This window comes from Falco cherrug, chromosome 15 (assembly GCF_023634085.1).
Source record: "Falco cherrug isolate bFalChe1 chromosome 15, bFalChe1.pri, whole genome shotgun sequence".
Classification (NCBI taxonomy): domain Eukaryota; kingdom Metazoa; phylum Chordata; class Aves; order Falconiformes; family Falconidae; genus Falco; species Falco cherrug.
In genome coordinates, this window is record NC_073711.1 from 17,821,094 (window position 1) to 17,846,783 (window position 25,690).

At 36.4% G+C, this 25,690-nt stretch overlaps 1 protein-coding gene across 1 annotated transcript in view; it reads right to left on the reverse strand.

Moving 5' to 3' along the window:
- DIAPH2 (diaphanous related formin 2) overlaps positions 1 to 25,690 on the reverse strand; it is a 244,079-nt gene that overhangs the window by 85,177 nt on the left and 133,212 nt on the right. The window contains exon 25 of the mRNA XM_055727131.1: positions 17,938 to 18,101. Within this exon, the coding sequence (XP_055583106.1) occupies positions 17,938 to 18,101 (164 nt within the window). The remainder of the gene's footprint in view (positions 1 to 17,937; positions 18,102 to 25,690) is intronic.

A 25,690-nucleotide genomic window follows, 5' to 3' on the forward strand; every position in this document is an offset into this window, starting at 1 on the left:
CACCAATTACAGTCACAGGCAAAATACTGGGGGAAGATTGATTTTATCTCTTCCCCCCTCCCCTTTCTCCTCAGGCTCAGGTTCACTCCTCATGCCCCCCTACTGCAGGCAGCACAGCAGGGATGGGGTGAACGGGCACTTGCAGTCAGCCTGTAACAGCTCCTCTCTGCCATTCCTTTCTCCTCACACTTCCACCTGCCCCACTGTGGATGAACCTGCCCCAGCGTGGGTCGTCTTCTGCAGTCCACAGGGGAGCCTCTGCTCCGGGCCCGGGGCGCCTCCTTCCCCCCGCCTCAGGCTCTGGTGCTCCCAGGGCTGTTCCTCACGCTTCTTCCCCCTCATCCTCACCATCATGCAACATGTCGCCCTTTCCTGAACAGGTTTTACACAGGCCCCGTCACCTTCACTGGGCCAGCCGCTGCAGCGCGGGAGCTGGCTGTGTCCCAGGCTGCTCCTCACAGAGACGGCTCTTGGCCAGCACCACACACAAACCCCTCACGCTTTCTCACCACTTCTTTTCACAAATACCTTCATATCTCCTTTTACATTGCCTGCTCATGCTCTCTTTTCAAAAAGAAATACTTCAGCTCCCTTAAGCTGTTCCCCAAGATCCTAAATTTCTCCTTAGCTTCACCTTCCCTAAGATTCATTTATCATGACAAAATTCACTAAAATCCATCATCATGGAATTTCACCTAATGTCAGACAGACAGACGTGATAAGCGTTAGAGATGATTTTCTTTTTTATATTCACGACAGCGATGTATTTACTGCTCCCTTTCCCCTCCATCTCGCAGTACACCAACAAGCTGTACCTACAACTGCAGGTCTGGGTTTCAGGTGATTTTGGGAACACAATATTTCCAACAAGTAGTAATAACAGTACAGAAAACACTGGATACAAAGATGTCCAGAATTAACATGGCATGTGCTCATTAATGATGTTTTAGCTCAAGAAGCTGAACAATCAATACTTGCTAAGCACAGGGCATAAGATAAATGGTTTCCATGTCAATGTTGACTTCTTTTCCCCAGACAATTTAATCATGCCTTTAAAACCAGGAAAATCATATATGTTCACAAATACAAAGAAGATTTCTTTGTGGATGTCCAAGACAATTTACCAGTTATTATTCCACAAGTAAAATTTCCTTAAGAAATGTGGAGCAGAGGCACATTACACAATTCTATATATTCCACAGAAATGACATTTCAAATGCTTTCAAATGAAGTTGACTATTCATCTTACTGTGTACACATTAGGAAGAAACTATGGACAATGACTGTCACTTCCAAAAGATAAGTCTATCTAAAGCACCTAAAAGTGTTAAGGTTTATATTAAATCATATCAGTGTTTGGTTATCCAGGACTCCCAAATGTCTCCAAATACAGAACGTTCACTCAAGTAAGGGACTGCATACTTCAGCGCACATATGCCATTTCAAGAGTTTACCAAGGTAAAATACCACAGGTAGCCCCTGTTTGGCAGAGATGCTGGATACCATAGTTACCAGCGACGTTACTTGTGGACGCACTGGAAAATCAGAGCAAGAACTGCATTTGTGGTATCGTCACATATCCAACTGCACTGAGAAACACCTTCTCTTTCAGAAAAGAGAAGAGAGTTGAAGGGCAAAAATCAATGTTTTATCCTGTTTGGGTTTGGACAGTTCTGTCTCTGCACATTCCATCACACTTGACAGAGACTTCATTTTACTGCAGCTTCACAGGCTGTAATGGAAGTAAATGCCCACAATCTTACGAGAGAAAGCAAATAAGAAATGTCATGGCTGAACTAGTAGCACACTAGCCACTGACATACTATGATTAGATCATAGATTCTGTCACACTTTTTAACAGGAAGACTACAGTAGACTGTACGAAACAAGCTCTGAAGTTACTGCATCTAGCAATTCACTTTGAGCTAGACCGTACAAGTCCTAGCTGAAGGCAGATTATATGAAAATACATATTGCAGTTCATAAAACACACTGTTTAGTAATGATGATTCAAACAAAAGCCATTCAAAATGAAAGTTTCATCTTCCTGAAGAACAGTAAAATAACAAAATACTAGTAATGGCGTGTAGGAGTGCCTATCTCCATCTGCCTACACCCATCCCTTTATAGATATGCATACCTACATACAAACAAACCAAACAACCCCCACCATTCCAACACGTACAGCACAGGAAGCACAAAGAGCTCAGATGTCCATTACTGTCTATTACTTCTTCAAAACACACACTTCCTAGTATTTTATTTACTTCCAGGATGTCAACACTTTAAGAGTATCTTCACATATAGCCACTTTCCAGAGACTACAAAGAAAGAGTTGGGGACGCCAAGTAAAAATCCACTAAGCTCTAATCACACATACCAGAGCTTTTTCCCAACAATCTGCTGCTACAACAGGTACAAGTGGCAGCAAAAGGGCATTAACACCCAGCCTCTTCTGAAATGGTTAAACTGGGCACTCTGCAAGGCAGGAGACAGAAACCCTGGCAGAACATCACATCAACATGCCTCTGGGCTTCTTGGTACCTAGACTGGCTGTTTCTGAACTAACACTGTAATGCAGCCCTGCACACAAACAGCTTCAGAAGCATTAAATAACAGAAAACTGGTACCATAGAGAAAAAAAATCTTATCCACTCTTACCTTGCTGTAGTACTCCAGTAACTGCTTGGTACCAGCTCTAGTATTTCTGATTGTTATATAGTGGATTCTTTCCTGACATCCTCAATTCTTAAAACTGCCTGCCCGCTCAAATAGTTCTATGCCGCATTCCTTGAAAGTTAATATATTTTTTTCTTCATCTACATGCCAATTCAAAATGAATATTGTGGAAAAAATTAGATCATCATTGTGATCATCACCATCATTTAATGCATGCAATTTTCTTTCATAAAGTGTATCTCAGAACCAAACCACCTGGAACGTACTACTTTGTTATTCCTCTCCATCAGGCAGTCTGACTCTTAACCATTTCGTATTTGTTACGTCGTTTACTACTGTACATTTCGTTAGAGTTGGATGAAAGCCTGAAATAAATCATTTGCAAGAACATACTCCCAGTTGTTTTCAAGTTATGTGCTGAAAGTAAAAGAAATATATATACATCTGTATTTATAAGCATACTTGATATTTAAATTAATATTTGCTACCAAATTTCATCACAGTTTTTCAAAGTTGACTGAAGACGACTGTAAATAAAGGTAAAGAGAATTTTGACTCGGATGTATAGTGGTTTCTACAGCACTTGCTTTGCCTGAATTGTATGACCAACAATCCTTTTAGGTTTCATTTTCTACAGCTTCACTACAAAGGGTTATTCTTCTTTTTGATGTGGCTTCCGTTTCTTCATTATTTATTATTTTCTCAATTTCTAGACCTCCAGACTGTGGACAAGCCTAACAATTTCTAACACAAAGGTGACAATTCTGCACCTGCCTTAGCAGTTATCTGGAGCCCACCAATCTAAAGTTAAGCCTTAAGTTAAAAGAAGTCTGGACATCAGCTCATGCTTCCATCTCTCTTCTCTTTGGCATACTTTTATACTCCTCTATGTCTATTCTCTGTCCAAGCTGTTGAGCTTCAGTGGACTGCTTTTAATACAGAACAGTACTACTTTGGGTTATCAGTTATTTTTAAGTATTGAATGGCAGTGATATCCTTTCTGTGTAGGTTTGCAGGCTATCTTACCTAAAAAGGTAGAGATCAGTTTGAGCACTGACAAAAACAGCTCTGTGATTAGCATTGCTTTTAGAAGAGGGGAAAAAAACATCAGCAGTTTTGTTACTGCAATGTAGCTCAACAGTGACAAAGTACATATTAGTGTTCACAGGTATAAACTACCCAACTATATTTATTCCCCAATTAAAGGATAAAAACACAGTAATATACTAGTTACAAATTACACAAATGTCACAAAGCAAGAAGCAATCCACAGTTAAGAATAAAAGCCCTCCCAACAGCTATGGAAAACATTTTGAAAAGTACTCATCTAGATGCTATCTTTTCAAAACATGTACGTGCATGCAAAAACTGAAATAATTTTCAAATAAATCTCAATAGACAGAAATATCTTAATGTATATAACCCCCTTTTTTGATGTGCTATTCATGCGCCTCTGTATTTTTGGTTGGTGCATTAACCGTACGCAGTTTACCAAATTCAACTGCAAATTAAAAGTTCGAGAAAGTTTGCTTGTCCGTTTTTTGTTTTTAAAGAAAAACAAAACAAATTATTGTCCCTCCTAGCAGGCATAGATTCAGCAAGGAATATTATCTCTTGTTAAGGGAGCTAAGTTGAAGGAGCACATAGCTTTATGTTCCCCCTTGTGTTTATAAGGATTCACTGAAGTGAGGCTCTTGTACGCAGGATTGACAGTTTATAGTTTGGCTTCCTTAAGGAACAAATAAAAGATTAATATATCTCTTGCATTCTGTACATATCTGAAGTTTCGACAGACAAACAGATAGTCACACATAAACATGGTTGTAAGTAACCTCTCAAAAGTAAATTATTAAAAACAAGAAGAAAGAAGAACTGTAATGCACAAATCTCCTTGGATGTATTAAAGATGCAGTTGGCTACAAAGCGGTCATGCACCAATAATGAAGGCTGCCTGCGATCCCTCAGGCCTTCCCTAAATTTGCCTTGCAACTATAAAATATGTGAACTGAAGTTCCAGTGGAAAAAAAATAATCTTTTTCAGTCAGAACTCATTAGGAACAACAAACTCAGATTAAGTGGAAGTTAATCCACAGAAATAAAGGGAGTTAAAATACAGCAGATTGAGCAATCAGTTTATATGTAGAAGGACCTTTCGTGAGTATTCCTTGGAGGATAACATATGCAAATACATTGTTATCCTTATAAAAAAAATAGAAAAGCGATGCAATGAGCTGGTATTAAACAAAAGCAGACAAATTTAATTTCCTGATGGGTGGTCATGAAAGAGTAAGTAGAAAAGATTATGTTTGGGATACTGTCCCATGGTTTGCGCATCATGGCCGTTATATCTGACATGAAATGGCTTTGGCATGCCTTTCCAGATTAGGATTTTTGGCAAGTGTAGCTGCTGTTGCATATTCAGGTAGGGAGAAGGGGGTTGCTACTGCCTTACTGTGTGCGCTGCACAAGCTCTTCAAACTGCCTAGCAGTGCGAGGTAGAAGCCGTTTTCAGTGTTTACTGAACCAAGTTTAAGGCTATCAGTGAAAAACTGTATTGTATGTCTTAATTACTTAACAGTCTATGTTTGACTAATTACTAAACAGCCCCCAAGTGGACAGATTTGAGATTGTTTTAATAGCTCTTTTAAATCAATATTTGGATAGCAGAATAAACATGCATGTCTAATTCAGGCTATTCCTGTAAGTGACACAGAGCTGAAATACACAACTACCAAAACTGTATTACTGTCACTACAAACAAAACCCGAAGCAAAACAAAATTAAAAAAGCAACAAATGTTTACTGTTTTCATAACAACCTGAGAAGAGGAACCAAGGGCCACAGAAGATGAATTACTGTTTTGTTCAAAAAGTGATCGTTCTGGATCAAGGAAGAGACAAATCAACAGGCTGGCGCATGAAGCCTTGCATCACCATGCAAGCACAACTCTTTAGAGTCTTGAATAAGAACTCACTCTTTTTAAGGTAAGTCTGAAAAATATGTTCCTGCAGAAGTCTAAATTCAGTAGAAAAAGTGATTTATTTTTTTTTAAACAGCAGGATTTTGAATATGATGTGTTGAAAGGTTAAAAATTCCTAGCCAGAAATGTTGAAACAAATTTTAATAGAGGCTGTGAGAATTACACACAGTGCAGTGTATATTAATATAAAGTATCACAGAGTCATAGAATGATTTACGTCAGAAGGCACTTTTAAAGATCATCTAGTCCAACCCCCCTGCCATAGGGAAGGACACCTTCCACTAGACCACACTGCTCAAAGCCTCATCCCACCTGGCCTTGAGCACTGCCAGGGGTGGGCATCCACAGTTTCTCTGGGAAACCTGTGCCAGCGCCTCGCCACCCTCACAGAAAATAATTTCTTCCTTGTATCTAATCTAAAGTCTACCCTCTTCCAGTTTAAAGCCATTCCCCTTTGTCCTGTCACTACATGTCCTTGTAAAAAGTCCCTCTCCAGCTTTCTTGACAGCCCCTTCAAGTGACCTTCTGGTCATGCTTCTCTTGGTGCGGCCCAGGACGTGGGCGGCTTTCTGGGCCTGCAAGCGCACAACTGCCGGGCCATGTGGAGCTTCTTGTCAACCAACAGCCCCAAGTCTTTCTTTTCAGTGCCTGGGTTTGAAAGATCTTGCATGCTTCTTTCAAGACAGGGCTGACGGACTACCAAAAGAAAGTGTTCTAGAGGTTGTGTGGCATTACACTCCAAAGAAATGATAAACGGGGAAAGAAAACCCCTACATCTAAGGGATATGCTTATTCATCTGCAATTTTTTTCTTGAGGTTTCTTACACCTTCCACTTCATGCTTCTCATTATAATTTGACAGGATAATCCAATTCTATTAGTTTGCCTTGGATTTTCCTAAACGTGATAAGCAAACTAATATGAATTTATGGAAGTGAATGAGCTATAATTTACTACAACATCAGCAAGCTAATTGAAGATGCAATAATGCAGCGATCAATCTGAAATCACAATTAAGAAAAACATGGATTCAAATTATCAAATTATCTTAATAAGATATATGAACAAACAGAATGATGAGGCTAAGACTACATGAAACACCCTTGTGGAGATTTCAGAGAAGTCAGATTCCTCCTAACCCATGACAGCTTTTCAGAATTGTGTGAGGTGCAGACGTAAGGGATGGATAGGTCTCTTTTAGACTTCAACTCTTGACAAAGTGAGTCACTTAGAGCAAGTAATAAAGTCTACTGGTTTACAAGAGGTTCCCAGCATCTGAGTTAGATTCACAGTTTAAGTATCGTGGCAGTCAAAACCCCAAACTATGCCTAGTTTCCAGAGTGGAATAAGGATTCAAAATCTTCATTTAAATATTATAAATTTCCCAAAATAATGCCTGCCATCAGCACTGAATTGAGAGTGTGTTTAAAACTATCTAATGGAAAATTTGAAAGAAAAGTTTTTAATTCCGTTCCTTTTCAAGGCTAGGAAACTTAACTCCACCACTTCCTCTAGACCATGTTTTCCCATATTACTTCTGAAAATATTACTTAATCAAAAGCATCACTACCATGAAATATAACATCTGTTGCTTTTACCCCATCCACAAGGGCAACCACATCGCCACAGAAGAAATTTAAGACTTGTCTGAAACAAATTCCAACCTCATTTATGTTGCCTATTACTTCTACACTTGCCTACCTTCAAATACTTGCAAATGCAGTATACTGTAACTCAGCTCAATTTATTATTATTTATTTTTACATATTTTGGGTATCTTCCAAGAGGAATGCCATCACACCTTCTATATCATGAATAGAGTAGCTTCTTATCTACCAGTACCAACAGCTTGTGAATAGAGTAGCTACTTATCTAGCAGTACTAACAGCTTGTTAATAAAGTTGATGAGTTATCACGCCTATGTGAATTCTTTTGATTCTAATTCTATTACTTATAAACTTTCCCAGCCTACGTCTAATTACTGATTTGTTCAATATTATGATTTAAAAAACAAAAATAATTCTCCAGCACTAGCTGGATGTATGCACTCAGATGAGAATTTAGAGAGCTTACAAAAGGGTATTTGTGGGGGGGTTGGGGCAGGGGAGGAGGAAGAGCTTGCTATATACTGCCTGTTAGCATGAACAACGTTTCACTATTGATACTACCTCTTGGGAAATTTTGCTGGAGAACATATTCTTAGTCATTATTCTTTATTTTTTCATAGCTTCTTCTTAGCTAGAAACTGCTATCTTTCAGACTACATTAAAGAACTGGTACTTTTTAGGCAAAAGGGAGAAACTATTCCCAGACAAGTAACCAGGGAGAACAATGAATAAATACAGCCTTGCTTTTATACCACTCCTGAATTACCAACTCAATTTATGATTTTGAAAGCTGGGACTTGACTATGTATTGCATTTCATAGTAAATCATATGTTTATTATGTATTTATTTATGTATTGTATATTCATTGATTTATATTTTTTTAGCCAATGACCTGGTATATTCAAAGGACATTTCAAAAAAGCCATGGGGGGGGAGGGGGGGGAACAACAACTAAAACCCAAAAACATTCCTGAGTCATTGAGTTTGAAATTTACTTTGAAACAAGTTACAAGCAAACAGATAACAGGAAGGAGAAAAGGTCTTACAGGTACATTTATACTCAAGATGCTTTATCTACTGTGGTGGAAGTTTTTTCTTACGAAGGCAACATCACAGATACTTTGTTTCCCGCCTGGTACAGGGCTACCATCTTACAAAATCTTGAAAGCCCACGGTAGCAGGTGCTCCATAAAATGTTTTATCATTTTGGGGAGATTTGCACTTTCTGGATCTTGAATTACAGGGTTACCGTAAAAAAGAACCCAGCCACATAGTAATCATCAATCAGTAGTCAGTTCAGATACAAAAGGGCAGTTCATTTCATAGGTCTCTGTTGATGAGTTACTCACATCTGCTTAGATATTTACTTATACTAGAACACAACTCTTTTCCCCTAAGTACATAAATAATGGAATTTAAAGATTCAATTACTTATTCAAAGTGCTGCATTTAAACAAATGTGAGGGAAACAGTCACCACTGATAAAAATGTCTACCAGATATAAAAGAATATCACTTCACTGAAGGAAAAAGCTTCTCTGTATTTCCTAACAACTATGCCCATCAAAGCCTGTTATTGCTTCAAATTCTACCCAACTATTCTTATAGGCCTTATTACAACATCTGTTTTTCAGACTCAAAATTCACCTTTAAGACTACCTGCATTAAAGGGGGAGCCCACAGAGCAAACGAAATATGAAATATTTAAGAACTGTATAAAAGAAAAGAACATTTCCTATCTAATGTAAAAGTATTTATTTCATACAACTTCTGTACAGCACAAAATCTGATTAAAAGAAAGTTTTTGTCCACTTGCAGATGCAGGCATGAAAGATTTGGTGGATATTTTAAATACTCTAGCACCAACAGAAACATTCAGGAAGTGACAGATTAAAAATATTTCTGATCATTTGATATAAACTCTAAGACAGCAGGTTAAAGTGAAGATCCAAAACAAAAGAACAAACTGGCATCTTGCTTCAGGCAAATGATTAATCATTATTTGATAAGAGCTTGAAACCGTATCAAACCAAAATAAATCAGTTTGCAATTGTCCTCAAGGACAATAGAGATTTGTGTTTATTTTCAATGGAAGACAGACACTAAATCAATAAAATCTAAAAAACATTTCTTCAAAATAGTCCTAAATATAAAAGGCATGTTATTATTCAGTGGATCTACCATTTTATCTGCAAAGAGAAAAAAAACACAAAAGCAAACCCAGAAAACCTGAAGCGCCCCACGCCACACCACCCCCACCCCCCGCCCCCCCTTTTGATTAAATGTCTCTTTAATTGTCAGCTCCAAGAATACACTTCCCCCCCCTTCTTCCGCCCCCCCGCCCCCCGCCCGCTTTCCAGGCCTGATTTTGTCTAGTGCTCTGTTTGCAAAGGAAGTGCTCAAGTGGTTTACTTACTTCTTGTGATATGCCTCGAATACAATGAGGTTATCAACACCTACTTAAGCACAAAATCAAAGTAGTAAACAGACAGGTGACACAAGTACCAGCAAAAATCTAGTTAAAAGCTCACTTCATAGGTTTAAATATGCTACCTAATCTCAGGACAAATAAATAAAAGACTAAGCAAGAAGCAGGACAGCCATGAGGGGACCATGAGAGACAAGATTTCTAACTGTAAAAGGCAGAAGGGTAAAGCAATACAAACTTTATTTCGTTGTTTCACTACACCCTGGGCTCTAATTATGTTTCCTGCAGAAATGGTTAGAGAAGCTTGGGGATAAAACAGGAGCAGACATAGAATAATAAATAAACAAACTCTGTTTCTTCTATCTGCATCTCTGGGTTGATTCACTATATTACAGCTCAATTAACTTAAATGGCTCACAAGGACTATTTGGTTAGATGGCTGGTCAGAGGTGCTGTAAGTTTGACTATTTACAGTCATATGATGGGCAGTTTTCATGGTGTCACTTAGACTGTGAATTCCTAACGCTGCGGTGGGTTTTTTTTTTCTCCTCCTACCATCACAGAACAGCCCCAAAATACTTACTCTGTCCCACAAAAGTAGACAAACGTTGATAAAAACTAAATACAAAACATTGATTTGGTACTTTGGAAACTTTTTACCTGTACAGTTATAAAGTCATAGAAAAACTAACAAAAACTGTCCATAAGTCATTAAACTTCCAGGCTAACTGTCCAGTACTGGGAAAAGTATAGGAAGTGCACCTGTGGCAACCAGTACGTCTCACACAGAAAATGAGAAAGGGCAGCTCACACTGCCTGCCTACAATTTCCTTCCCTCCTGTAGTTTAGGGGTAACAGAATAACAACCTATTTATATGGAAAATTTTGTTGAAGACAAACTACTGGACGCAAAGGAGTATCGCAGTATTGCTTGTACATTTTGATCAGAAGAATGAAGGATGAAAAAACAGCACTGACTATTCCAGAAAATGTTTCTCTCACACTCTAGATACTTGCCATTCAGCACAAGAACTTCTGAATGCTTATATTATGTGGAGGTGCATTTATTATATACTGTTTCTGTCCAACTTGCAAAAGGCAAGCAATTAGAAAACATAATGCATGCATATATATGTGGTTTTTCAAGTAATAAACAGGCATTATTTTTCAATTGATACATGGCGCTTCCTCTAATGATGTTTATAAGTCTTTAACTTGAGTTTTCAAAGGACCAGCTGTTTTCTTAACATTAAAATAGCTTGATATAAACATAATAAGACAAATATATATCAAGCTCCAAACATACTATTATATATATATGTATACATAAACATATAAACACACAGAGAACATTTTCTCTGTAACCTGGGGATGTGCCCTGCAGAATATATTTTTGAACGAATTCTTTTGAATTCATCTTTAAAAACATCCATATATATTCCATCTTTTTCAAATACACTAGCTGAATTGCATGATTCTGTAACATAAGGTATTCTTATCTTTACTAGCAAATGAAAGGAAGAAAAACTGTCATTACAATCAATCTATTTAGTCAGTATTCTCACTTTTACAGAGCGGAATCATTCACAGAATCAGCGGTTGAACAAAGGGAAATCCAAGCAACAGCTGTTCTACAAAGGCAGCAGGAGACAAGTGATGATTTCCTGAAGGGCTATGTTCAATTCTAAGTGCTCACAAAGGCCAGTTATCTCAAACGATACAGACCGTAGTTTCATGGTGTATAGGCACACGTATATGATGCATACATAAAGTATTTGTTGTTCGTAACTGACCCTCAAGGGAAACCTCCTCAAAGCCCAAGAATCGCCCACCCTGCTGTGCAGGAAGGTGAGGCGGTGGGGCAGGGGCCAGCCGGGTTGAACAGGGCACTCCTGGCGGAGCTCTGACACAAAGCACAAAACACAGAGAAGTGGAAGGACAACTACACCATCCAGGAGGAATACTGCCCAGGTAGGGAAGTAATTAAGAAAGTCAAAGCTCAAATGGAGATAAAACTGGCAAGGTACATGAAAAGCCATAAGAAAAGCTTTTATAGCTACAAACATATACAAAAGGAAGGTTAAGGAAAATGTAGGTCTGCTGCTGAATGGAGCATGGTACCTAACATCAAAGAAGAAGCTGAGATGGTCTGCGCTGCCTTCATCTCAACCTTTGCCATCACTCTCTCACAGGTAGTTTAAGCAACTGACTGATGTCCCTGCAAGGCCTCTATTTCATCAAAAAGTTGTGGGACTCAAGGAACTTCTTCAGTGCCTGGAAAAGGCAAATGTTATGCTCATCTTCAGAAGAGTGAAGAAAGCTTGGTGAGCTACACACTACTCAGTCATGGCTTCTGTTTTCCAGAAGATCAGAGAGCAATTCTTTCTGTAAGGCATTTCAAGGTACATAAAGGGCAAGAAGGTGACTGGAAACACCTGACATCTGACTTACTGAGGGTAAATTGTGCCCAACCTGACCGTCTTCTCTAATGAGATGACCGGCTTTTTGGATGAAGAGAAGGCAATGGATATGGCCTACTTGGGCTTTAGTAAACCCTTCAATACAGACTCCTAAAGTCATGGTATCTTCATTCATGGAGATACTCAAAACTCAGATGGACAAGGTCCCACGCAGCTTGAACTACTACACTAGCCCTGCTTTCAGCAGAATGTCAAATTCAATGACCCTCTTAACATCCTCCTCCAACCTAAATTACCTTATGATTCTATGGTTTATCTTGTCATCACATATGTTCACACCAGAAATGTTCGCAACAAACCCAGAAGAACCAATCTAAAGAATTTTTGAACTTCTAATTTAGAATTGCTAGCAGTAGAAGAAACAAGCTTTATCAATAGACAGGCATTAGCAATAACATTAGGAGAACGACTAACAGGAGGAAATGTCATCAATATTTCCAAAATATCTGGAATTATTCTTCAGTCCTTTACCAAAATACTAATAAAAATTAATGAGACCACTTAGAGTAAGCATACAGGCATTAGTCTGAGCTGGACAAATTTAATAAATATGCACGCTACGGGGAGTATTAGGAGATGCTGTATATGCTCAGTCTTTTCCGATTGCTCCTGAATTCTTATCAGTAATTATGACTCCTTTTTACAGTTAATTCCACAGATTAAACTAGTTTCAGTGTCTTTTTCCTTTTGGGAAACTTCTCACAAGCATCAAAATGTTGCAGAAAAACTTAATTCTTTTTAGTACTTTTTTCTTTATAGAAAAAAAAAAAATCCTGCACTGTGAACTTTTAATGCTTGCCCTAGGCCTTCCTCAAGTGTCTGGAAAAAATTAAATCCCTAAACAAGAATCTTTATGCCACTAAAATCTACAAGGTTCTGCTCTAGTGGATAAAATAAGTCAAGAAACTCTCAAAAGACCTAATTACAATTACTACTACTGTATCTATCTGAACAAGTGAATTGACTGAAGCACAAATGATGCTACGTGAGCCTCAGATTTCACTTTTTTTCTAGTGAAGCATTACTATTGAAATTAGTATGCATCATACATATGGTCCAAGTTAATTTCCTTATTTAATAACTTTCTTTAAAAAAAGGCTTAGAAGATAAAAGGACAGATAAATACTTTAAAGACCACAGCACTAGATGGAAATAATGAACTATTTAGACCAACATGTAGCAGTAGAACAGTACCCTAGCAGATTATTTTTTTCACTTTTTAAAATTATAAAGCAATGCAAGAGATTAACCCTACTTTTCCTCAAACCCAAACCCACTATTTATGATAGGTTATTTCTGTATGGAATGCAAGTTTAATATTCCAAATGAGAACGCAGAAATTGACAATTCTGTCTTGATAAACTAGATTAGTTTACAGAGACTTAGTCTCTGGGATAATTTTCCACCCAAGAAAACCATTCAATTGCAGTTCGTTATTATCAGGCCAAATATAATATCATGAATATCGTAAGAAGAACTAAGAATAAAGAGGTTTGTAGAAACTCCAAGAGCAGAAAGGCCTCCAACCTCTGAAACACCTGCTGGATTGAAACTTCTGCTGGGAGAAGTAACAGGAGTTTGCATCTGTAATGACTTCCCTTTAACACAGAAGGCACTTTACATTAATTAGGTAGTAAGACAATTAATGCAGTGCATTAATTTGTTGAGTGTATTCATACCACAAAATGAAGGGGTTTTATGGGATGTTATTAAAACATGACAACCCCATACCAAGGATCTTAAGAATGCATACGTGAAGTTATTATGATCCTCAGTAAAAAGCAAGGGACTACTAGCTCATGACTAACTACACGGTGCCTACCAGAAGGCAGCCTTACTTTTTATTTGTCCTTAGCTACCCCTACGAAAATTTTAAACAGAAAGTGCACTAGAAGTGATTTAGCATATATATGAAATACAAAAGATGGATTACATCTGAAAAAAGCAGAGTAGTTATAATCTGCTGAAAATATAGAAAACCCACTTGCTCAAAATCAAATCTAGCAGAAGGATTCAGCTACAGAGGATATTTTAACTGCGAAACACTTCCTCAATAGCCTCTTCCCCTCCTATGTAATAATAGGAACAACAATAATAATAATCACAGCAAGTCTGCTGTCTGGTTTGAGTACTGTCTAGTACTCAGAAGAATGTGGGTATTCGTGCACTCACATATGAAGAGCCAACAAAGTTAAGGAGATTCTGGCAAAAAAACCCCACACAGTATTTCTCAGTATAAATGACTAGGGTGGTTTACACAATTTACACCACTGTTCTGTATCTACAGAGAAGTATTTGCAGAAGTAAAATACATACATATGTATATAACATTAACCAGAAGATTATGTGTAAATAATAATTGACAGTACTTTGCATAAACAGTCTCAAAACCTTCATTACTCTCATTGCTATCGATGTCTCAGAGCTTAAAAAAGAAGTCACAATTGTCCTACTCTTCGACAACTTCCTGAAACATTCATTATCTATAGCTTTGCTATAAGTACAAATGAAGTGAATTCATACTGAAGAAAACCTTATTCTAAATTCAAATTAAAATTCTTCTGTGAGTAACCACCTCTCCTGAACTATCTAGATTGGGAAGCATGTGAATAAAGTATTTCATTAAAAGCTCCTAAAACAGGACTCCATTTAAATGAGGTAAATTAGCAAATATTTTTTGGGAAAAAAAAAAAAGTTAAGACAATTCAGGCCTCTTAAGTGCAGGCAGACATGCATGGAAACCTAAAACTAGACATAATCATCTCAAAAATACTTTTAATGAAATTCAGCCAAGTAAAAAAAAAAAAAAAAAAAAAAAAAAAGGCAATACTCCAACACTCCCTCCTGCCAGCTTTTAGGGGTTTTGTATAGCATAGGCTTGCATTACCAGGCTTGTACTTAGCCCTAAACACTACTAACGTAAAATGTAAACGCAATCCCAGAAAACTGTTTTGCAGAAAACTGAAGGTCCTCATGGGTAACTGGCTGATGCAGGACAGTGTCCAGGTTGGGCTCTGCGGTATGAGACAGATACAGCCACACTGGAGTGAGCCCAGCAGATGATACCAAGACAGTAAGTAATCTAGAGCATATGCCAAGCAGAAAATGAGACATGAGTTTGTTCAGCTGTAAGAAATGAAGGCTCTGCAAGGATCTAATTGCTGCCTGTGAGCTAACAGGAGGGTTAGAGAAGGCAGAAATATATTTTTCCCAGAGATGCACAGTGATACAGCAAGAGGTGATAGACCAAAGCTGGAACATGGGAAATTTTATTCAGTTATTTATTTTTCTCACCACAAGCATGATCAAAGACTGGAAAACCAACCCAGAGAGTTTGAACAAGGCCCTGTGCAACCTGCTCTAACCTGACCTTGTTCTGAGCAGAAAAGTTAAACTACATAATCTCTGAAGCCTAATCAACAATATCACATGAATTTAGACATGGATACCCAGCAACATAGTGTTGATATTGTATAGAAAGTATAAAAGCTTCAGGAATTAACGCAGATTCTGCCTTTGCAGATAGTGGAACTTAGATCATCAGAAGATAAATTGCATATCCATATATTTAAAATTTTGGCATGTGGTGATCCCTCCATAGCCAGATTTTCATTCAGTTGTCCCTTTGTTCATTAAGTTAACAAAATAATGGACATAGGTAAAGCAATAACTATTATAATCATACATCATATGGCCATTATATTAAAGGCTAAAGGATGGAATAACCATTTATTTCTATAGAATACAACATTAATGCAGAAAATATAAAACTGTTATACCATGAAACTCACAGATATGCCCTCTGTATAAAGATCTACACATAAACCGCAAAATTCTTTTTCTAACTAGCAAGCAAGAAACATGGATAAAATGTAGTCTGCTAGATTGCATTTCATTTCCTTTATAAAATAATTAGCAACACCAATCAGTTAAACCCATGCAAAAACACTGAAAAGAACAAGTGTTACTGAAATCATAACATGAATAAATTTATCACTAATACTACATCATAGAGTTCAAAATTCACAACACTGAGAAAAGTCAATAGTCAAATTGTCACTATGTCTCTGAACTCTTAAGTACCAATTTTTGCCGTGAAATAAGACTCTTTTACATATGACTCAGTAGCACCACCAGCCCTGAATTCAATGCTTTAACACTTATAGAATTACTTACAGAAACTCATTCTAAACCTGAAACAATGAAAATGTCATCTGTTCCTGGAACTGTGACGATGTGCACATAATAGTTTGTTGTCTGCTTTTGGTTCATTTAGAAAGGCCACAAAAATATTCCAGCTTTCTTATTAAAAGAGCTACTGTACTTCCTATCTAATTTCTCATGTTTACACACTAAAAACCTGTAATAGCATTTCCTCCGCCCCCTTGCTCCTACTCAGCCACTTCAAAGCAATACATAAATCTGTTAGAAATATTCTCCCTGGAAATTCAATTATAAGCATTGAAGAGCCATCAGCCAGATCTTTAGGAAGTCAAAAGCAAGGAAACTGTAAAAACACAATTGGAAGTATTCTCATTCCAATACATCTTCTAGAAAACATTTGCCTTCTAGCTCCTGTCACCTTCATAGAATTTAAATACATACTCGAGGACAGATTTTCATCACAGTATTTGGACATTACTAGCCTCAAGTCACAGATTCATGGAACGGTCAGGGTTGGAAGTCTGTTTCCAGGAGTTACAATAGGACAGATTTCCAAATTCATTGAAAATTCAAGCCTTGGATTTAGGAAAAATGCTTTGAGATACCTCATAACAACTATTCCTGTTCTTGACAAGTCTTCACACAGATGTGTTGGTATACTTAATAATTATGAAAGAACTGGTGATTTACTTATGGGGGAAAAAGAAAAAGAACAATTTCAGCCAATTTAAAATGAATAGTTAAATATATCATAGTTAACAAAGTAAACTTGGCATGAAATTGATGTTTTAAACTAGTTCTATCTCCATCACACTGAAACTGAAATTCCTTATGATTACATGATATATTCAGCTAGCTACTGGCAATAGACAGATCAGTGAGGCACAGCTGTATGGTAAATGATGGTATTTCCAAGTGGTGTTAATATTCTCCAGAGACACAATGTGACATTCTAGACATCTGTTTTCCCTATACACTTCCTATGGTGCAGCTAATTATGGCTCCCACACAGCTACTAGGAAAGATGACATTAAACCCATTTAAAAACTTAGCTATTTAAAATGAAATTCTTAAATTCCTTCATAAAAAAGCCATACCCAGACATCAACCACTCTGGATGACTGGAATGAAAAAAAAAATATAAGCATCTAAGTGAACTTCATGAGTTCTGTCAGCAATACAGACAGAGCTCATCTTGAAAGTCTTAGCCTTAGCATCACAGCATGACTAAAGCATCATCAATTCTAACACAATATGAACAGAGATACACATCCAGTCAGGTCTCAATTTTAACATGGTTTTCACTACCACACCTGTTTGTTGTGTGTCATCCAAAAGGCAAGTTTTTGAAAAGAGGAAAAACAATTTGTTATTATCTGTATGTCTCGACCTCTTACACGGTTGAGCTGGCAAGTTACAAAATGCAGGATGATAGCTATCAGTGACCAAAATCTAAATCATTCTGGAAACATTCACCTGACTTCCTGCCACAGAACAAAATATAAAGTTAACTATAACAAAAAACGAGAGAGAGGAAAGAATTAAAATTAGGAGAAAGAAGATATCAGAATATGCATAACATTTTGCAGATGTTACTCACCAAAAACAGAGTTCTGAAGTTGCTCAGATCGCCAAAGAATTCCTCTATGCTTACTGCTTTGGGATCAAAGGTAAAGTATTCTCCCAGATTTTCATACAATTTAGTCATGTTGTTGTGCATGTTGGACAATTTTTCGTATTGCTCTCGGGCACTCTCAGCAAAGCTGTAAGGTTTTGTTAAGGAAAATGATTCAATGTAATCCAATCTAACAGTAAAAAAGAAGTAAAGAAAACTCAACACAAAGGTTAGAAATGGAAAATTTGCTAGTGCTGTTCTGCTTTCAAATATGACAATTTTATATATTAATGTTAACATGTCTGCAAGTTTATACCAAGTTGTGGCACACTTTTCCGTTAAATGATCCCTTTCCAATGGTGAAGGTTTGCCATTAACACACTATACAACTAACTTGGTAAAATTTCCAAATACCTTAGACATTTTTCTTTTAATAAATAATCTAATTTTGTAAAATACTGTCTATTAAAAGTCATACTGAAAATCAGTTTTCTGTGAGAATCTGACTATAACATCCACCCTGTTCAGGTGATGTCATGTCCCTGTGTATTATATACCTGTATTTTATATGTAGAATTTGCATTGCTCATAACCATCAATGACAAAATTATATAATATGATGTCTAATTTTCATTGCCTTTTAATATGGATGTCTTTTTTGTGGATTCTTTAATGCCTAGCCACAAAGCTCAGCTCATGCCTCAGGCTGCTTGTACAATGTACAGTTATTTGGGGCACTCTCTCAACTATGTAATTTCACAGAACTTCTAAAAATGGAACATCCACCCACTTGCCCCAGTTAACCGACAAACAGCTTTGAAAAATTATTAGTAAGAAAAACATCACAGAACAACAGAATTCTGTATTTCTGTTAGGAAGTATGGAAGTCTAGAAATGCAACAGAGGTTGACTTCCATCTCAGCAGTCATCGTTAAAAGTTTGGCATAATCCTTTTAAATAGAAAAATGTGGCATTTTTTTCCCCCTTATATGAAAAAAAATATTTTTAGAACAATTCATTTGCAAATAAAGGAAGGGTGCAAACTGCTAAGGGAAACACTAAGTCTGTCTCAAAGCAAGTAGGTTTTCGTGTGCTGTTTTCTTCTGTTGTATTTGTTTGTATCCACAAAGATAACAGTCACAAATCACTGTAAAAAAGTCAGCTAGTACACGATTAAACTAGTTCTGCTGATACCAAATTGTAGCTGATGAAAGTGTTGTGCTGTACCTATCAAAACCCAACAACAAAAGACACAAGTTATTCCCTGAACTACAAAAATCATGCAGCCTGGCTCCCTGTGGCTTTCACTTGTAATGACTCTCTTCCATGCAGATTCTGATTCTTAATACAGCAGAGCTCATGCTTCAACCTTTCCCCATACCTGAGACTCTAATTTGAGACTCTGCCTAGTACCACATTTGTAATTACTCAATATTTTTGAGATCCGTATCTCTCCGTAAAATAACAAACAACCTAGAAACTAATTAGGGAAAACAGACATACAGAGAAATCTTATACACCATTTCTTTTCAAGACCAGACTAAACCCAAAAATGATTCTTTAGAGAACCATCAACAAATTGCAGAATAAAGAAATTCAGGTGGATATTCTATTCAAAGCCTTTCTGTAGTGTTTGGATACTGTTGAGTAAAGGGCTGCCATCTCCAAGTTACACGAAGCTAAAAGGAAGCCTAACAAGGCTGAAAGCATCTCCCATTGTGAAGAGGCCTGATATTTCACCTAGATTTTCCTGCTTTGATTAATGGGAGAGTATGTAAATAGTCAACTACAAACAGGTTCTTGAAAGTATGTCTGAAAACTTTACATAATATAAGCTTTCCTCCAAAGGGATAATTTTCTAAGTAATCCTAATTCATTAAAGCCTCAGTAGCATAAAAGGAAAGCTGTTTTATCTTGTTCATAGAATGTCAGCTTATAATGTTCATTTAGACAGGCAGAAAGTAAAAACCAACACTATGGATCTTTACACATAAATATCAAGACTTTGAAACAGTAATATCTACCAGTATAGTTTCATACCACTGCAAACACAGTACTAATACACCTATATTTCCAGTTTACTGAAATGAAGTTTAACCTGCTTGGTTAGAATGTCAAGCTTGAATCACTCATGTTAACACAAGACAAACTTGGGATAGCTCCCTCTTTAATGACATTTAACTGTACAAAAGGAAATTAAAGTTTAATAGCAAGAATACATTAAGTAGGTAATAATGGCACATCACTGAATTATTGAACACAGCCTAAAATTTTAGAAAAAAACATGAATTGCCTTGGAGTCAGCAGACCACTGTATTGAAAAACTCACCAAATATGGTAGGAAACAGAAATATGAAGGTATATAACTATACAAATTTTATCTATGATTCCTTTAGAAAGAACCTCATATAATACAATATAAACCCAAATCAATATATTAAGAATGACTCAAGTCTGAATAAAAGAAAAAAAACACTCAACCTTCTAGATGTGAATTTAGTTCTTTCAGACAAGACTCCCAGAGTCAAATTCTCCATTCAAGCTGCACATTTAACATGAGCAATAGCCACAGTAAGCACTTAAAAGAGAAAAAACCCCAATACTGGTAATGAAACTAGGAAATATTTTCAAGTAACAGCGCAGAAACATATACTGTAATTTCAACAATTTTTTTGTTTGATCTGATAAGTACGAAAGTGCAAATAAATACCATTAACACATGGCTTGTAAGACAAAAGAATGTCAGTAAGACAGAATATTTTAACTCTACTTAATTTTGAAGAAAACAAGTCAGTGCCGTAAACACAATAGTTTCCAGTCATATGGTACATCATATTAACGAAGTTCCTTTGTCACACTCTATATGCTTCATACAGTCTTCATGCTCATGAAATACTAATAACTTGAAACATCACCTTGAAATGTACTACAACTCATTGCAAAGACAGTCAATACAACAGAGAAGCAAAGCTGTACTTGCCTACACTATTGCATAAAAAACCGATTGAAAATCTAAGCTATCAAAACTGTACGTATTATTAGTACTTAATTCCAAAAGTTTTCATTAATATAGACTGAAGCTTTAATGAGTGCTCATTTAAAAACTGTAAACAAGGTTTCATTCTTAGTATTCTGAATCAAAACAAAAATCACAAACCTGTTGTTCAGGTAAACGAAATTACTTTATTTACAAGGGTTTTTTCCACATACACATTTATTTTTTTTTTCAATTTCTTTCATAACCATAAGAAAAATCTAAGCCAAGACTTTACTTTAAATACTACTATTTGAAAATTTTAAACAAAAAAAAAATATCCCAGAAGCCCCACTTGGAAACATTCTTTCTTCTTCAGCACCATACCTGCCTCCCCAAGTTCCACATAAACCAAGAAAAACAGGTTTGTAAATCTGTATACACAGACAGTTATTGCTTTACTAAGGTTAGGAAATACAGCACTGCAAGGATAACAGAACCATCCCTAATCACCATCTAAGCAACTCTGGACATACAATCCTTACTGAAGTTTTTATATGTAGCGATTGCTACATAAAGGAAAGTTTATGCTGTTTCATCCCTTTCCTTTCTTCAATTTAATACCACTGCAAAAGGCAACTACACAAAACTACTCTGAGATATTCTAAGTGTCAAGTGTGAATTTTTGAAAAAGTGTTATTTCAGTTTAAAATTTACAGGTGTCTTCTGAAAGTGCTATCCTACTGCATTGGTTCTAACACATCACCCTGAGATTAATTAAATAGATCACTGTTCAGTAAGCAGTATCAAAAAGTTAGTAATACATGCTTCACCATGCAATCCAGTAAAATCCTCTGCATGCCATGTCTCTGAAGAACTCTGAAGAACATTAAAATGCAAACAAAAAGTAAAAGAAAACTTTGTGTCTTTTAAATTAAAAACATACAGGTGAATGTAGACCATTAACTTCCATTATTCTTACTGGTTTAACTCTTTTCCCAAATTGCAGTTATCTACAAATTCTACTTTTTCCTGTTTCTTCTCACTGTTAGGAGAGGGGCTGGGAAACCTCCACACCTTTTTTTCTTCCTTTTTTTAAAAAAAAATAAAAAAATAAACAAACCTGTTAATGTGTCTGCACTGCAGCTGCCAATTTAAGCTTCCATCCAAGTTCTGTGGTTTGCTTAACAATGACCACCCCCAGAATGGGGGAAAAATAATTAGATACCCAGATGGATAAGGATTTCTGCAGTGAGAATAAGTGTAGTGTCAGTATCACAACAGAGGTAAATATTAGTACGGCTGTACACAGCCAGCTGAAACAGCTAAAAATAACTTTAAGTAAACCAATGATTTTTTACACTTTGAAATATGACCAGATGACCAGTCTGCTGGCATTTCAGTGCAATGCCTAAACTAATTCACTAAATTAAGCAAGCAATGGATACAAATGTTACCATGAACTATGCTACCACATTATATCAGAAATAAAGAATCACTAATTACCATAAATAGTAGAATTAAATTCTTTATGTCCATATTAGGACTACTATCACGGTACTTCCATGCTTTCTACTGGTTTCTTCCATGTAAACATATGAGATAAAAAGATAGAGAAATCAAGGTTAAAGACCTTAGATCAGCTGGAGGGAAAATCATGACTTCTACCATAACATCTCCTATTATTTTCACATAAATATATTGATAACTTGAATAATAGTTAATAAAAGTGCCTGAACACACAAAAAGTTCATCTCCCCAAAGGCAACACTTATTACTGTCCACTGACAGCTTGGCTTTCATCAACAATACATATGCCACTGCAGAAAGAACAGTGGTTATTTAACTATAATTATAGAAGAAAATGCACTGGTGTTCCAGCAGTTAGTGAGGTCCCTCTCCAAGGCACACAGTCTCTATAGAAAGGGAATTTAAGGCAGGTTCATAACAGATCTGAAACAGTAAAACAAACAGACTACAGAGCTGATGTCTCTGATACCTCCAGAAGAAGAAAGAATGCGCATCAAAAGGAGATACCTGTTAGAAACTTCTAAACACTTTGCAAAAGTATTTTTTCAAAGACTGAATAGATATTCTTTTTGACATGTCCTTCCAGCTACCGGTCACAGGAAGCTGAAAACAGGCAAAAGCAGCATTCCACTGGGAGAGTTTTTCATGTAACACTTGATTCTTAAAAGTTTGTGCTGATGCAAAGAGAAAAAAAACCAAAAAAACAACAACCAAAAAACACATTTAAGAAAGAGGTAGCTGGCGTTATACTACAGATGTATTAACTCCTAGAGAGCAAAAACACAAGGGCAAAAGAAAATAAAGGCCCACTGGGACTAGAGATGGAGGATGTTTTCATTCATAAACACACTCAACCAAAAGGGAAAGAATCAATGTATTTAGCATGTTATATAAATCAGCATTATAATGAGGAGATAAAAAAATAAAAAATAGTTAGCCTGGGATTTTCTATGACTCTGGAAAGCCAAGCCACTTCAAATTTAAACGTCTGATCTACTTATTTTTCAGTTAACTTCCAGTTTTACTGAATGTATCGAGGTTTCTTATTCTCCACACTGATCCTCATATTAATTACAGACAGGAACTGTTCTCAAGACAGACAGCATCATTGAAGAAAACCTGAAAGATGTTCATTATAAGTCTCTGTATGACTTCGCTTGAATTTGTCCACACCAGTCTTTTTAGGTGCACTTCTGTTTGATTCTACAGTTAGATTTTATATGACACACTCGTTTTAGACAAAAACTATAGCCAACAGTAATTTTGAATTTACAGTAAGAAAACCGGTAATCCGTTTACTATTTGCAATGCAAATAACTTATGTTTCTTAAAATAATACATTTCTGAAAAATGCGCAGTGTTTTGCTTGTTAGCTTTAAGTTGCAGATTGATAAATCTGTGTTGAGTGCAAAATGTCCATGTACTATATCATTATGCAGTGATAAAGCTCCAAGCCTTCATAACCCTAAATACTGCAAGACTGAAAATATATATGACAACACATAATCCTTCATGCTTTACTAAATTTACAATTTGAAATAATTATTCTGTTATCTATTTCAAACTCTTGAGTATTCGTTTACTGTTCTGAAAATTGACAATTTCCAACCGAATGTTCTGTGTCTCAGATAATACAGTTTAATTAAAACTGGTTTATTAAAATGTCTATGACAAATTATACGTTTAAATGTTTCTCTCCTGTCCTGAGCAGAGCTATGGAACTAACGTCAGCAGTACACGAAGCAGGAGGCAATGCAGCTACATTCGTATCATAATGCCACTTACTATTCTGGAGATACGCATCCACACAACTCTTTAAAGGGACAGATGCATCTAGAATATGTGGAACAACGAACATAGCAATAGTTGATGTTTTGGTAAAATTAGAACTTCATTATTAATCCAATGCAGAGGATATAAATTCTAATGTTATAAAACCAGTCTATTATCTTGAGTGTCCATTCTTTTATTTTGAAGAAAGCTAGCTTTACTTCTGTTAACTGTCAGCCAGCTCAATCTGTAACATGCTACTGCAGACTGTGGGGAAAAATTAATAAATATGCTGAAAAGCTGCCTATTCAAAATGCTCGGAAGTAAAGTTGTTGGAGCCTGAAATGACATAGTTGGGGGAGAATTAATTAGGCAGAAAGAATTGTGTAAACAATCAGACAACAGCTGATTATCTTTTTTATGCCTTTATGATGTAGAAAACAAAGCATACAAGAGTGGGATTAAAAAATATTTGTGACACCACTCATCATAAATATTGCATTTTACTAGTATCAATTTGTGGATCACCAGATCTGCCTGCAAGAAAACATTATGTCATAGGTGGCACTTGACATTCTCAGCAGTAAGAAATTAGCAACAAAAAGAAATTAAATGTACAGTAGAAAAGACAAGAAATCAGAAAACAATTAGAAGGTTGCTTCCACAAAGGGATCTGCATTTGTACCTAAAGGTACTTTAATGGAAACTCACAACCTAATGCATATTTGATATTCTATATTGCTGAGTCTGAATCAAGAATCAAGTCTGAATCTGAAACGAGCAGCCAAGCTGAGCTTAAATGGCTGACTGAGTGTTGTAACATGTTACCCAGAGAGGTTATGGACTTGTGGCGATACTCAAAAGACACAGTCCTGTCAGCCTGCTCTAAATGGCCCTGCTTGAGCAGAGTGCTTGGACAACATGATGTCCAGAAGTCCCTTCCAACCTCAACCATTCTGGGATTCTGGGAAATCCAAATGAACAAGGCTTTGGTTACCCTCTTCATATGTAATTCCAACTTCAAGATATAACACCTTAAATAATTTCTTTCCCTCTAAGCTGGATACGTAAAGTAACTTCATTACATTAAAAACTCCTAAAATTTAGAAATAGATGCTTCACACGCTGCACTTGATCCAAATACAGCTTGTCCCACCCCAAGCATGCCAAAATCATGAATTTTGATTATGAAAACACCTGAAGAAAAACATGAAATGCTAAAAATGAAACAGTTCTCAGAATCATCACTATGAACTACAAACATCCACTTTTAAAACTACCTTGCTGAACAGTTCATTATTTCAACAAATCTAAATGGTTTTTAAACTTGTTCTTTAATAAAATGGATTGTTCTCATAGTCATCAGAATTTCACAATATACTAACAATTCAGATAGAGAAAGTATAAGGACCAAATAATTGAGTGTATTTATCTGCACTGGGTTTGATTTAGGTTCCCATCCAC